General features: G+C 38.5%; 1 protein-coding gene across 1 annotated transcript; it reads right to left on the bottom strand.

Moving 5' to 3' along the window:
• Positions 1–10,129: 10,129 nt before the first annotated feature.
• sem1 (SEM1 26S proteasome subunit) lies at positions 10,130–12,979 on the bottom strand. The gene is made up of 3 exons (XM_084739874.1): positions 12,820–12,979; positions 12,094–12,187; positions 10,130–10,332 (listed from the first exon to the last, which is right to left on the bottom strand). Exons 1-3 carry the CDS (start codon positions 12,893–12,895, stop codon positions 10,290–10,292), a joined length of 213 nt encoding a protein of 70 aa, XP_084596000.1. The 5' UTR covers positions 12,896–12,979; the 3' UTR covers positions 10,130–10,289.
• Between the last annotated feature and the right edge of the window lie 2,998 nt (positions 12,980–15,977).

The following is a 15,977-nucleotide window of genomic DNA, read 5'->3' as shown; positions in this document are numbered from 1 at the left end:
TCATGGGCATACGGGAAGGATACGCAGCAGGGGGTGTTGTTGCCACGGACGTCACAGTTAAAAACACGCTGCCATCCTCGCAGGGCCATTTGGCTCGGTTGCACATTGTGGTTTAATGATGGCATGAGGATGACTCACATGCAACACTGATTCACTTTACATTAAACTCTTAATCACAGCAGCTATTATCTCCCCTTTGTGTTGATAAAAAGTACTGGACTCCACTAAGACTTGTGTTAAATTGATGCAAAACATTTACACAGTGAGAATTTCTACTTCAGTGATGTGTGTTATTTCACAGCGTAGGCAGGCTGTGGGCTACTATCAGCCTGGAAATAAGCAATATTGGTTTTTGGGATATTACCAAAGTCCATAATGTGTCATATTTCACAGATGCTGATCACATAACTCATACATTTACAGCCTTACAAAACCAGAGAGCAGTAACTATGGAAACAGTGAATTTAAGAAAAAATGTTAAAGATTTTGAAGGCTCAAAGCCAAATTGTGTAACAGATATAAAAGTTTGGAAACTGTAGTTTGCTGCATTTTGCACTGCTTATTAAAGCTACAATACCTAACATTTAAAGTGTCTAAAAACACTTGTCATTTGTTATATATTTTATTGATTTGTGTACTTTCATTATTCCAGATGTTTCCAGTAATGTCCAAATGCAAAGAAATCTATAATTTATTTGAGGTAGCGGTGCGTTTCATGCTAGCCGTTACTAGCTAGCTGCTAGTTGCTATAACTTCCAAGAAAACAGGGTGTATTGGATACTTAACAGAGTGAGGAAGGAAGTCTGCAGTGTGACTAAATGTTACATGAACAAAACTTCTTCCATGAACATGATTTCTGCCAAAGTCATGTTAGATCAATTTTTATCAGCTTTTGGTAGTTGTTAAAGAATAAAGAAAACAGCTCCCATGATCCCTCACCACTTCGTGTCATCAGACTACCTCTTTTGTTATTGTTTTGAGGTGAGAGAGACTCCTAGCAGCAGAATTTATATATTGTGTATTTAATCATTGTCACATACATAAAATCTGAAAAACAAAACTTTTATGTGATTTACAGGTAACCCCAACCACCTCAAGTCATGTGAATTTCACTGGTGTCAGAGGCAGAAAAGACAGCAATCACTGTTACTCTGCTCAGCTAGGCTAGTTCACTTTTAGCAACACTCATTTAACTCATGTTCTTTTTTTACTCCGGTATGATTAGATTTTGCCATGGCTTTATGTATGCAGTGTGACAAACTCGATTACTAAGATGCCAGAGCATCAAAATTGATTTTTCAATCACAGGAAATGAGAGAAACAAGAAAAAAGTGAGCAAATTAGCTTTAGCTACAGCTAGCTTAGCTGCTAGCCGTAACTAGGGCAGTCTGTTTTTTTATCTCTGTTTTGTAGTTATTCCAAATTTAGATGTCCCAAACAGAGAGAGAAATCTATTTAGTTCTATTTCTATCTCTTGAGAAAAATGTAGAACCTATGTATGAATGGACCTCTACATACATTCTCTGTGCTCTGCTCTTTGCATTTGTGAAATTATACATATATCTGTCAAAGACCTGCAAGATGGATCATGTCATAAACTGCACGTCTGAAACAGGGCTCTCATAATCCGCCCTGACATCAAACCAAAGTCTTGTGTTTTCATAGTGATCCAACCACCAGGGATAGCGTTAAACTGAAACATACCCATCTGTTTCTTTCTGTGTGCCAACACGTCAGATCGGGTTAAAATCCGGACGGGTTTAAGTGACAGTGAGGCCGTGGCGTGATCCCATACTGTCTCAACTATCCAGTGTCATGTTCACATGCTCGAATGAGTTTATCCACATTTTCAGTTGAGCTGTGATGACTCTCATAAAACACAGCGAGGTTTTGGAGCAAAGCATGAAATATAATCCAGATATTGTATCTGTTAGTTGTATGTGTAACTAGGTGGGGTAAAATATTTCCATTTTAGATATTTATGTTCCCCATAACCACAAGTATGAAATTTTGGGTCAGAGTATGCTTGATACTCACTGTAGTGAAGACTTAGCTTTCTAAAGATCAAAGTAATAGTAGTGTCAACATATGCTATTTCTTAGATTAAAAGGCAATTTCATGCTTTTTGTGGCTTAAGTTTGGAATGATGCTGAATCTGCACTGACAGAGCTGGATTTGTGTTGCAGCCATGTTTATAATACTGTATTAGTTCATTTTACATTGTGAGAGGAAGGACATTATACCACACACTACAGAAAGGTAGTTTGGAATATTTTGGCATTCTAGGAACTGCAGTTATTTACAGAAGATTAATACAAGCTGTTTTTTATATATATATATGTAAAGCTTCAGCCATCCGCCAGTTAGCTTAGTTTAGCACAATGAGTGCTTGTGAGTCCTTGTGCAAATATTATATTAAAAACTGGGTTCATTTATCTTTGTATGTCGTCTGGTTGTGGAGTTCTGAAAATCTGTGATTTTCACTATATTTGTATATATATATATATATATATATATATATATATATATATATATATATATATATATATATATATATATATATATATATATAAAGAAATAGTGTAGTATATATAATATAAGATGGTCACAAACAAACCCCACGGTACATTAGTTGACCATGGCAAAATCAATTATTCCTAACTCTGTTAGGGTCCCAAAGAAAAAAGGGTACGAAAAATTACATTTAGTTGCATAGAAACCGAATTATATATCAGTCGACCAATATGATTGGCCCGATATTGACCTATCACAACTATATTAGCCCATACTGGTATCACCACATATGTTGTCTGATATGAAAACTTCTTTTTAAAATAGAAAAAAATAATATGACAGTAAAAATTATTGTTGAACTGCCTCAATTACATATATTTGTCACAAGAGTAAATAACTACATTTGAGGGATCAGTGTAAAAAAAATGTGTGTTTATTCTAGAGCTGGTCAATTTATTGATATTATATTGATTCATGATATGGAGCTAAATATCATCTTATATTTTGGATATTGTTATATCATGATATGGCACAGGTGTTGTCTTTTCCTGATTTTTAAGACTGCGTTACAGTAAAGTAATATAATTTAATGAACTTCCAGATTGTAGCAGTTCTATTATTTGCTTTTAACCCACTTGGTCATTATATTTTCATTACCGATGATTATTTATGAAAAATCCCATTGTGTTAATATTTTGTGAAAGCACCAATAGTCATCACTATATTACTGTTGTGTATGTTATTTTAGAAAAAATGCATATATCAAGATATACATCATATAATGTGGTGTACCTGAAAAATATTATGATATTAATTTTAAGCCATACTGTCCAGCTCTAGTTTACTCAATATACTGTTTATTATATTCAATATAAAGAATATCAGCTGATATATTTATGTCAGAATTTATTTACTCCTCAATATCGGTATCAGCATCGGCCCTGAAAACCCAGAATTGTTCTGGCTTTAATCGGAACCTATTCCTCCTACTAGACTACGTTTCCTGTGGCATCATCAATAAAACTGTACACAGTACTGCACCTTATATCAAGGATTTCTGGCTTAAGGTACAGTCATCCTTACATTCTAACCCCCTTTGAAAGGCTGTTTTCTGTATTTTAAGACATCTGAGAGATTATATATGATCAGAAATGAGCTAGAACCCATTGCACATATATGCATTATTTTCTTTTCATAAGAATGGGCCCTTTGTAGTGCTACATGCATTGCATAATTCTCATTTTGTACATTTGCATACATATATGCAGTAAATCCTGTCTTTATATTCTGACATTCTTGTCTTTGTCATATACCACATACATATATTCGCACCTTTACAATGAATCAAATGTTAGTTTGCACATGAAATGAATGGTATTTTTTTAGATGAATCATATTCTATATTTCCTCTGATCCCATAGAAAGGGGAAAAATTCAAGACAAGACAGGATTGTTTTGATGAGAATGAATGGAGCTGAAAAAGTAGCCTGTGGTCAATCCATACTGGTTAATTGGGGCAGTTAGGGTAGAAGCGACTTAAAAGCCCCAGTCCTCCTTGACACTGATGGCTGTCCTATAAGGGACCCTCAGTAGGGCCCTCAGGTCTTTTGATAGGGCATTCGCCAGCGTCCTTTGGGGCTGCTTCACCCCCCACAATAAACAGGCGGCCCTTTGTCACTGGGAGTAGGGGGGTCTGAAGGGTTGCTCCTCGTTATTATTTTCTAAAGTAATTATACCTTATTATCTGTGTTTACTTTAGCGGGGGTGCGAGCGTGCAGGTGTGGGCCATTCGACAGTGGGTTGGCAGTTTCACTGGTGAACGCACCCCGAGTGTCTTTTTTTTTTTAACTGTCTCCCCTCCATCTTTACTTGGAGGTTTTTGGGGGTTTTAGTAGTAGTATTGTAGCCCCGCCGCTAATTTCAGCTCAACAAAAGAAACGTGCAATTAGGGCTATTATAGTAGCAGCTGCATGCTTCCTAGCTGTGCAGCGACAGCTCCGTCTTCTCCCTGGCTCAGTGGCGAGGGGATTGGAGAGGGGAGAAGAGCAGGGCCTGCTGCAGCGGTGGGGAGAGAGCTGGAATGGTCACAGTAGCCTCCAGTGTCTGCAGAAAAGAGAGGAAAATATAGCCTGGGAGGCTGGTGTGTTTCCTCAGTGTAGACACAGCAGGGACTCTCGCCCACAGGCTTGTGGGCCTTGAGAACAATGGATCTGCCATCTCCCAACATGAAGTGTTATGAAATAGTCCTCGCCACAGTTCCATTGGCTGCTCTCTCGCATGAAGTCATGTGGTCTCAGAACTGCGTGGGCCGAGGGAAAACGATTTGCAAATAAGAAAATACTGTTTTGAAGATTCTAGTCTTTAAGATTCAGTTTACAGAATTTGCAGCATTCAGTAGTTCCCATAGAGCGGTCCAGAATGTAATCTAGTGAAAGTATTACACACGGCTCGAATTTCTGTATGCAGACTAAACTTTGCCACCACTAAATCAAGGATAGAGAGCTGCCCTTTTAAATAAGTTATCCATTGTTTACAAGATTCAGAGGAGCAATAAGTAAAACCCTCGCGTTCAAAAATGAGTACTGCAGTCCAAATAGTGAGTTGGTTCATTAGTCTTGCATAGCTAGACCTCAGCGCTGGAGAAAGGTCCGGCTCCACACATTATCATTCTGCTACAGGGGAGAAAACGTTCTGGCTTTGTATTTATCTAAATAAATCACAATCGTCTTTGGTGCTATGGCCAGGATGCAGCGACAGATGGTGCCCCTGCAAAATAATGTTGGGGGGAGCTTGTTTTGGTGGAACATTGCACGTCAGGAGGTGACCCCTGGCATTAAAATGTTTAAATGCCTGGAGTTCGTACTGTAACCGATCCAGGTATTAATTTGACATTTTCAGTGTGTAGGTTGCTGTTTCGGATGTTATTGTGTCCTGGCGACTCTAAAAGTGCAGGTAGTGGATGCTGTGTGAAACAAGTGGCCAGTGGCAGGCTTATACCCACAGTGTATATCCAATGAGTCAGATATATTAGATAGGTCGATCCCCTATTTAGTATCTGAGCTTTGACTGAAGGACTGGTTTCCCACTGCCACCTCCTCCACAGACTCAAAGCTCAGGCAGGCTGCCTGCAGGCTGCAAGGACATGAACCTTCATTAAGTAGAAGATGACTGCAACATTATACTTTGACGATGACAGGCAACGAGTACTACACTGTAACTTGATCAACTTGATTTATAACTGTCAATTGTCCTGAATCATCCTGAAAGCAAAAGCCCACTGCTCTGAAAATACACACTCTGGAGTTTGTGTACAGTGACTGCCTGCTTTACTGTCTGCCAAACTCCAGTAACATATTATGTAGTTTAACCGTTAGAAACATTTACTAATACTAACTCATTCTGCAAATATTCAGCATTAATTTTAACTCTAATTACTGTGAAACAGGCAAACAAAAATGGAAACTTCAAAGGAGAACTCAGGTGGCTGTAGCATCATTGTCAGAGACGTCAGTATTTCAATTTAGCATGTTTCTTTAATCTCTGATGACTTATCATTGTATGATTTAGTATAGTAAATATATTAGAGATTTCTCCTTTAAAATGCAAATATTCACCCGGCAGATAGTTACTGAAGTCTCTCTAGTCAATCTCAGCGACAGTGAGCCTTCTCATACATGTCAAGGTGAATCATGTGGGTCACAAAGGAACAACAAAAATGCTTGCACAAATTAAAGTCAGGATAAATGGGATCAAACAAGAACCAGAGCAGAGACACTGAAAAGCCTGCGTGAGGTTGAATATTGAGGGCCCATCGAGGCCCTCATGGCGTCAAACACAAGGGACCAATCTCATGCTCTCAGCACAAACAAAATGGTCACAGGTCCTCCTCTGTTGCTCTCACTTACCGATTCTCTCACTTCACTGACTTCCCAACCCTTAGAATAATCATCAGGCCCAGGGCCCTTAGTTTCAAGGGCATAAACAGATCGGAGTATCACGCATATATGAATCAGAGCTCTTCGAGTTCACTTCATGAACATGTGACCTTGCTTTATTTCCTGCAGTACGTGCCACCAAAATATTTATTTTCTTTATTGACATGTATATCAGTAGCAGCAGGAGCGTTGTCTTTCAATCACAATATGGAGTGCGTACTCAGGAGGGCTGTTCGACTGTGATATGCAGCTGATTGGGATAATAACTGGTAGTAAACAGGGATTTCGTATTTTCCCAGAAGAGAACAAGAGACTGTCAGATGCTTGTCAGCATGCTTTCAGTTGCCAACATTTAAACGCTTGACCTGAGCTAACAGATTTCCACTTCCACCTTTTCCAGCCTTTAGTGCCAAAATCTGAGTGTAACACTTTGAAGTGCAGATTGACTCTTTCCACGTATAAACAGCAAAGAGTGCCGTTAAATCAGATCCACAAGAGGAAACTAACAAAAGCTCAGAGGAATGACCACCCATAGACAGATGGCAGTGGTGGAAAAAATATTATAAATGTGGCAGAAACGATCAATATCACAATGGAACAATACTTACTAAAAAGCCCCGCTGCATTCAAGTTTTAATTGATTTAAAGTTTACAAGAATTTAATATTAGAAAATGTCATAACTCATTCCGAATCAGTCTTACACTCGCATTAACAACTGACTTGTAATTTCCTAACTGGTCTAATCACTTGATAGAAGCACTTTCTGTATCCTTTGGAAGCAGAACGTAATGCGAAAGGACACACAGAGATGTGCTTAAAATGTTCAATAAGTACTAATACGCACACACACCGGAAACATTTCCCCAAGTCTTATTTTGACATCAGCGTTTTGAAATGTCATCATGCCCTCTGTGAGCCAAACCCAGGTTCCTGCTGCACCTGTGTGTAGGAGACTGGTGTCTCCTGGTGAGTTTTTCAAAGTGTGGTTATCAAACATGGGTATTAATAATTAAAATTTGAAACAATAATAATAATTGTTGGGAATTTTTTCACGGTTTATCGTGAAACTGATTATCGGTTCACCCTACAATATTACATGCAGCAGTTACACTAACCTTTCTCACAACAATCATTACAGCCTAAACAAATAGTATCCTAAATATTATTTTATTATTCATTAAATTAATACCGTTTACTTACTTTACTTTTTTCAGGTATTTTGCTAAATCAAGTTTCATTTTTCACGATTCTAGCGCTAATTCTTAAACAGGTGCTAGACGTGAAATACAGCCTCAATAAAATATCCAGAAATGTCTTTCTTTTACATGGTAGTTTGGTATTTACAATGACCAGTAAAGATAAACTGCTGTTGATGAACCTGATAAAGACCTGTGTTAGTCATTTTAAATGCATATTGCCATGTAAGATAAAGGCATATAAAATGAGGACATATAGGGAGTGCTGCACTGGTAAAAATGAGTACCGTTGGAACTGTAAAAAATGTAAAAAAAAAAAAAAAAGTAAGGTGCTCATCAAGGATAGGGCCAATAATTAGTAATAATTAAAGTAATGGCATTGAGGAAAGATCCAAGTCACAAATTTAAAAATCCTATATTAATTTGTGGATATGCCAACACATTGTTTGTTTTATTTTCGTCTAAAGGCATTTAAATTTTGCATAAACCCTATTGTGTGTCTTGGACTGTTTTGGAAGGAGACCTGCATTGTAAATTTGTTACTGAGATGATGTTTCACCCATGAAATGAGCCCTTCATAAGATGTAACAGTATATAGTATAGTTCACCTGAAGTATCAAAAAAGCACCTGTATGTGATCTACAGAAAGACTTTTCTGGTGTCTTCATGCTCAGTTGGTTGTATTGAACAGATCTGAAATATCTCACTGTATTTGCATATTTTTACACTTAATTTAGGGGGGGAAATAGATTTTCAGGACTTCAAGTTGTGTATGAACACATAAGTGAAGCCAACATTCCTGTTGCACAACACAGGGAGCTTACTGAATGTTTTATAAATAAAATCAGATTATTTAAAGGAACAAGCAGTGACATAAATTGGACATAGTGGATTAAAAACACATATTCATCTCAAATTAGTAAAAGTTCCACAAAAAGAAAATACTAGTGTAAAATTATACATAAATACAGTACTTGAGTAAATGTAGTTAGGTTACTTTCCACTTCTAGAGGCAGAGGATGGATGTTTTTCAGGATGAAAGCTGCTCTTGCAGCCTTGGTCTTACTGGCATCCATTTCACCTCATTAGGACCCTGGGACTGAGAGTCGACAAAACACTGAGAGAAATCATTTTGCCGGGGGAGTGTGGCGGGGATAAATTGGCCTCTGGTTCAGTACGAGAGTCCCCGCTGTGCCAAGCGGAAGAGAAGGGCCTGGCTGGCAGTAGGGGCAGGCCCAGGCAAGGCAGGCTGGGAGGCCCCATGCTGAGACCCCCTCCCTGCCTCTGACAAACACGGCAGTGGATAATCTCTCCTTCAGGGACTCGGCCCAGCGCTGTGGGGCTGAGAGGGAAGGGGGCTGTTATACAGCACAGTGCAGAGGAACTGCCTCTGTATGTGTGCAGCATGCACCACAGACACACTTACACACACTTGTTTGCATTGTGTGTACTTCCACAGTGCACTGCTTATGTACATCTCCATTTCCCCGTGTACACTTTTTCCTCTCTTCCTCTCTCATCACTTTGACAGTTTCAATAAACAGAGCCTTAGATAAAAGTACGGCTGCCACAAAATGATCACGAATATCTCAGATGAATTCTGTTGAGCACTTGAACTTGAGTAATATCATTCAAAATTCATGTTAGTCCAAAATAAATGCAGAATGTGTCAGAGGGCAATAACAAGCCGTCCATTACAGGTAGATTGGGTTGACTTGGCAGGTGTGTCTCTGAGGAGATCAACAGCTCTTACAAAGACTGTAATTTGTGGATATTTTAGCTAAACCCTGAGTCATCTTCCATACAAAAACTACAAACTTCAAGGGTAGTTTTAGGTGATGTAACAAAGAATAAAAGTAGTAGGCGAAACTGAAGGACACAGGCTTGATTTCTGGTAATGTCACATCTGTGAAGGCACCATTAACACTGAGAGTTATATCCAAGTTTTGGAGCAACATATGCTGCCATCCAGATGTCTTTTTCACAGGCACCTCTACTTATTTCAGCAAGAAAATCATAGTAAAAGAGTTTGGGTACTAGACTTGTCCTGCCTGCAGTCCAGGCCTGTCTCCCCTTGAAAATGTGTGAGGCTTGTGAAGTGCAAAACGTGACACAGACCCTGGACTACTGAGCACTTTAAATAGTGTATCAAGCAAAAATCAGAAAGAATTTCGCTTTCAAAACTTCAATATTTAGTGTCCTCAGTTCCCAAATGCTTACTGACTGTTGTTGGAAGAAAAGGTGATGGAATACAGTAATAAACATGCCTCTGTACCAACTTTTTGGGAACATATATGGTTTAGTGGTTTAAAAATAAAAAAATATTAAATATTGTGTCTATGTACTGTATTCAATAATTTTACACGGTTCCCTAACTTTTTTGGAATTGAGGTTTGTAGTGTGTAAATAATTTCAAAATGCACATAAATGTCATTGTATAAACATTTGCAGTATTGTTGGTCAGTAACAACACTCAAAGGAACTGTTTTCTCTAAACATTTTACTTCCATCAATATTTCTTACAAAAAAAGAAACAAATTTAACATCCTCAAATATCCTCCAGCGGTGTGTGGTTAACCGGTAATATTCAAATATAAATGTCCATGTTCAATGTCATCAAACACTGAGAGGCCGTGTCAGCCGTTATGACGTCTCCATCTTGTAACCATGCTTTTCCAGCTCAGCTCTGTTGAGAGGGAAAAGGAAAAACAGAAAGATCAAGTCAGTAGAGATGATTACAGGTGGGTGGCTGAGACATAAGTACCCTCTGCTATTGATTGTAAGAACCATTAAGAGATGGGAGTGAAAAAATATATAAATATTGCATAATGCGTGCAGCTATGGATTTGATGATTACATATATATGGCAGCTGTGCCCTTTAACAATAATGATATCTTTAAGAAACGACTTAATAGCATGGCTATCATAATTGGCCCAAATAAAACAATAGCATATTACTGTCTAAAGTGTACTCATATAAAAACAGACCAGCCACTTATCTACCAACTGTTATTGATTATTCAATACGTGTGAGTGTAAGCCATGAATGAAAGAAGGACTGATCTTATAACTTTGATGTGTAATCCACAACTTTGTTAAAAGAGTAACATTGTAAAACTCACCATAGTTAAAGAGGTTGTTTGTTTTCAAGGTGTTTAAGGCACAATTTCATCAGTGCGACATGCAGCAGAATAATGTAATTAACAACAACCTAAGCTATTTGAAGAGGAGCTGCACGATGGTTGCAAAATAACAAACAAAGAGATTAATATTGATCAAAAAGCAATCTGAAAATAAGCAGCTCACTAAAAGACATTTGGTGCTGCAAGTTCTTGACCTATAATTCAAGCTACATTAGAGAAACATTTTCTTCATCTTACAATGATTATAAGCTGTGTACTGAATTTTAAGTTTCCAGTTTCACTTGGAGTGTATTGCAAGAACTTTGTATATTCCAAGATAAACATTTGGTTTAGTATGCCTTTAACTCCTATGCATGTAAAAACAAAAATGATATACACCTTGAATAAAAGAATAAAACAGTTTTGGTGCTGTAAAACAAAGAGCTCAGGCCTGGTTTTAACAAACCACAGGATCACTGGTCCTGCCAGAATTTTTAATTCTATTTTAAGCAATTTAATTTGTAGAATTTGCATAAATATAGGCCTAAATGTTGCCATACCAAATTTCGTTATAACACACATTTCAATGAGATCTGAAGACTAATCAAGCATGTCCCCTTAGTTTGTAATACAGTAATCCATCACAGAAGGGCTGCTAAATTAATTTAAATATTATCGATACTGCAATATGGCAATTAGTGCAATATTTAAATCTCAGAAATGTCTCTGTCTACAAATCTTTTCCTTCAGATGTAAGAAAACAAGTTTGTTTGATACAGTCCCCAACAAATGTCGTATCATCATGACTTAAATAATGTTTTCAGTGAAAATAAAAATTATGATGCAAAAATCACAATTCCCACTAACTGTGAATCAGAATGAAATCACAATACCTGTCACAATAACTGCAAATGAAATTTTTCTTTAGAATATTGTGCAGGCCCTGCTTCACAATGCATATAGGTCAACAAAAATAATAGTTAACACAAGTATCCAAAGTAGTTAATCATACATACTTACAATATAGAGCATATTATTGGAGGAAAGGCGGGTTTATCTATAGGTAATACCAAGACGACCATTAATCAAGAGGTGTGTCTCTGTACTGTATTTCACCTAAGATTAAGTATGTAATCAAATATAAGAACTTTGCATCAAGAATGACTCCAGTAACTTAGTGCCCTGATAAAGTCGTGGCATTTGAAAAAAATCAGTCAATCCAACTGTGCCCAGCATCTTACCTTGACCTGCTGGACTAGACACATTGATAGGGTATAAGGGAGTGTAGCTAACCATGGTCAAATTAGTTTAATGTTCCGTTTACCTCAGCTGATTTGAGAAATCATCTTCTACGTTGTCATCATCCCAGTTGTCTTCCCAAACATGAGCATCCTCATCTTCATCCAGGCCCGTCCAGTCTAGGATTCAAACAGTGGGATATCACCAACGTTAGAAAACAAGTCTTCCACAACAGCTTTGACTCAAACTGTCAGGCAAAATAAACCAGTAAAACACAAACAACGCTGTAGTTCACGGTTCACCTGAACGGCTAACACTTTGTGACTCGGCTCGCATTTGGTTATCTAAGGTCGTGTCTACAAGGGAACCCTAGACCCGTGACAAATCTCGCGAGAGTTATTATATTGACCTAAACCATGACAACGCGCGCAAAATTCTCGCGTGACGTTTGCAAATAAGGGGTTCCCTTCTAGACACGACCGTATTATAGCGAGCAAGCAAGCGTTAGCTTAGAAGCTACAGTATACACGCTAGAATAATAACTAAAAAGGAAATGTTAACTAATGCACTCTGAGTGTGAAACGAGAAGACAGAGAGCTCTATTAGTTGACTGATTTGTTGAAATTACATAGTATAGCTGGTTGTGGTGTGTTACGAGTAAATTCGCTGGCTAATGCTAACGCTACTTGACGTAGGCTAGCTGAGTCACTGTTGCAGGGCCCGACACAGAAAAGCCCCAACAGTTACCGATGGACAATAAAAAGAAAACGAGAACAATTTGACTTTAAATATTAGCTGTATTATTATTTACCCTCGGCTGGGAATTCTTCAAACTCATCATCCTCCTCCAGTAAGCCCAGATCCACAGTCTGTTTCTTGTCTGACATGTTGGCTGTGCTGCCGCTGTGTTGCTGTTTCTAAATGAATGGCTCCTCAGCGCAGGACTGCTGAGACGCTGATGCTGTTCGTGCGGGTAAAGATTGCGTAAACTGCGCAGGGAAGCGCAGCAGTCGCCATGCTCTGCATGACACGGCAAAGCATACGGCTTTACGACCAGTTCAACATAACTTTATATTATACATATTCACTCACCCAGGGACAATAAACCCACATTTACAGGTCAGACAGCACTGACACAAACAGACAGAATCAGTAAATAATATAGTAACTAATTATAAGCTTAATAAAATAGAAAGGTTTTCAAAGAGGGCCTCGCAAAACCCAGCATTTTTCTCAGAATCAGATTGGGATTTAAATACTCTTTTATATATGTTTCAAGTTATAAAGCTGCCCCAGGTGTTACTGGGTCCAAAATAACTGAGGTTCCTGACTTGCACAATGTGTAAATTATATTCCAGAGACAAAATGACTTTTAAGTGTGAATACATCATTCATCTGTATGACTACAAGTATCTTTAATGGTAAAATAGTATTGAACATCCAATAGCTGATATTCGCCAATGCAGTTTACTGGCTTGTCAAACTGTAGAAGTAACAATAAAAGAGAAGAATCAAGATGCAAAATAGATACAATAGATTTATTCACCATTACTGGGTTGTATCATGAGATTTTGCTGTAGTACTCTCTTCCTCTCTGCTGCTTAAAAACAACATAGGTAAATTTGGCTTAAGAGTTAAAAAATAAAACTAAATAATTTACATGGATAACTGCAGGATGAATTAAGCGGTTTCATCGGCTGTAGGAAGAAGCTGTGGTGCAGTCTGTTGGTATGGCAGTGGTTACCTCTGTATCTCTTGCCTGATGGCATCCGGGTTAACAGAGTGTGAACAGGCTTCTCAAAATCAGCAGATACAACAATATACAAAACTAATCCATACCCCAGTCCACATGGTTGTGGTTTCATGTAATTTTGAAAGGCTCATGTTGTAAACTATCCATCAATTAATTTCATAAAAAGATTTTTATAAAAGGAAAACCTATTTTTTTCACTGTCTTCGCACCCATTTTGAGTTTCAGCAATAGCAAAGTGGATACTAAAATGTGCAGATTAATGTAGTTGATGTGATGTTGTGTCTTGTGGTGTGTTGTGCTGAAGTGAACATGTCTTGCATAATTATTTTGCTAATCATTCAAGCTGAAATCATAAATCTGAATGGACAGTCTCCAAATTCTAATTTCACCATTTTACTGTCAAACTCTACGAGCGTGACAAAGAATGGTACCTGGATAAAGGCATTTTAAAAAGCATGCAAACCTTCATCAGTGTTGCTCCCTGCATTTAAAGCCAGGGCTATTGTAAAGCATCTGTTTCCTTGTTTCCGTGTTTTCAGCATGAATGGTTTTGAATAACAGTGGTTCGACATTGAAAGGGTGGAGCAAAGCTTAGAAAATACTTGGGAATATTTGGGAAAACAGAAGTCTTTCTCTCCGCTCCTCTGAATTTCTCCCTGTATGCTTCTCTCTCTTCCCAGACACACATACACACACACACACATACACATACACACACACACACACACACACACACACACAGACTCTTCCACAGCACCACAAAGCAGTCCTCTTCCCTCAAAACATATGCACACAAGTCAGTCAAATTTCAGCAAAGATTTTTCATTTAGGAACAAATGCACATTGTAACCCGTGTGGCCTGCTCAAATAATGAAGCGGCAGCCACAGCTTAGGATGTATTTTAGATAAATGAGAGCGCACATTTACCACAAAACCACTTGGACCACAATGAAAATTGCTCTACAGCTGTCATATGTTGACAGATGGAGCAAACCTCAACTTAGGCTCAACGTACTTATTCTATTTTCAAATTATTTTGTAATCATCCTAAGCCTTTGCACATGACAATGCCACAGCAATTGGAGGAAGGAGGAACAAGACATGGAGAGAAAGTGCAGGAAGTAAATGCCACTGTGTTTAAATAGCCTCATTCCACGCATACTTAAAACCAAAGGTTTTAGTTTTTAAAGGACATTTAAAACAGATGATTATATCTGAACACAAATTAGAATAAATGTACATACATATCTAAAGATTACTGTTTTCATTTGTTGTGAGCTTTATTAAACAAGGAGTAAGTGTTAAAACAGGGTGTTAAGATAAACAATCTCATAGCTTTTAGTTAGTCTGCCTTGGATGGTTATGACATAATGGCTGATAACGTGAATCCTGTATTCAGAATATGAATGAGATTCTCACTTCCAGATCCTGACTGTCGAGCTCTATATGTTTAGTAGGATTTACCTCAACAAGCTGACACTGATGGCACAGTGCTGTATTGTACGTTCTTATATAGGCTTTTTAAAAAATTGTTGTGTGTTGTTTTGTGCTGGTCAGGAGGTACATTATTGAAATAAGTTTAAGAGCTACTGTTGTAAGCCATGAAATGACAACTGAAAGGAAATGTCATTCACATCTTCAGTTGGAGAATTTGATTTGTGAATAATAAACCGTTTTCCTTTGAGCTGTCCTCCCTGATGTATAGCCCACGTCACTCAGTCTCATGTGCAGGTGAAGCCCTGGGAAGTTGCTGCTCCGTCCGCCCAGCATACCTGAGACTGTAGTTACACCGCGCCTGGCGCCTGGAGTCTCTCTGCTCAGGTAAAATAGGAGGAGGTGGAGGGGGGGGGGATGCAGCATGGCCACTGCAGACAGACTCCACCATAACTTGCGTCTGAGTAGCAGCATCACATTTCTGTCCTTTCACAAAGCCCTCTGGGAAAGGACAGGTCGGCAGCCGCTATAAGTACACTGAAAGAGACAGACAGGGCAGACAGGGGAAGACTCCAGCTGAAGCCTGCCTGGCCAGTCTGACGGTCTGCGCCCCCTCCCCTCCACCCCCGCCACCATTGCCTGGCCTTTTATCACAGGCCGGCTCATGATATGGCCTAGAGGCGGTGCACAGTGAGAGGCAGATGGATGAAAATGGGTGGAGAATTGTGTGTGTGTCACCGAATAATCTAGATCACCTCCCAAAGATAACAGACAAGACCTCT

The sequence above is a fragment of the Lutjanus erythropterus genome, chromosome 16 (assembly GCF_056507025.1).
Source record: "Lutjanus erythropterus isolate fLutEry1 chromosome 16, fLutEry1.hap2, whole genome shotgun sequence".
Lineage (NCBI taxonomy): Eukaryota > Metazoa > Chordata > Actinopteri > Lutjaniformes > Lutjanidae > Lutjanus > Lutjanus erythropterus.
The sequence above is the reverse complement of the archived record's forward strand: the minus strand, read 5'-3'. Positions and strand labels throughout refer to the sequence as shown.

Excerpts from the sequence above, each read along its gene's own strand:
- sem1 (XM_084739874.1), bottom strand. The coding sequence starts at position 12,895 with ATGTCAGACAAGAAACAGACTGTGGATCTGGGCTTACTGGAGGAGGAT. Across the intron at positions 12,188-12,819 it reads TGAAGAATTCCCAGCCGAGG|ACTGGACGGGCCTGGATGAA; the intron begins GTAAATAATAAT and ends TTTGAATCCTAG. Across the intron at positions 10,333-12,093 it reads GATTTCTCAAATCAGCTGAG|AGCTGAGCTGGAAAAGCATG; the intron begins GTAAACGGAACA and ends CCCTCTCAACAG.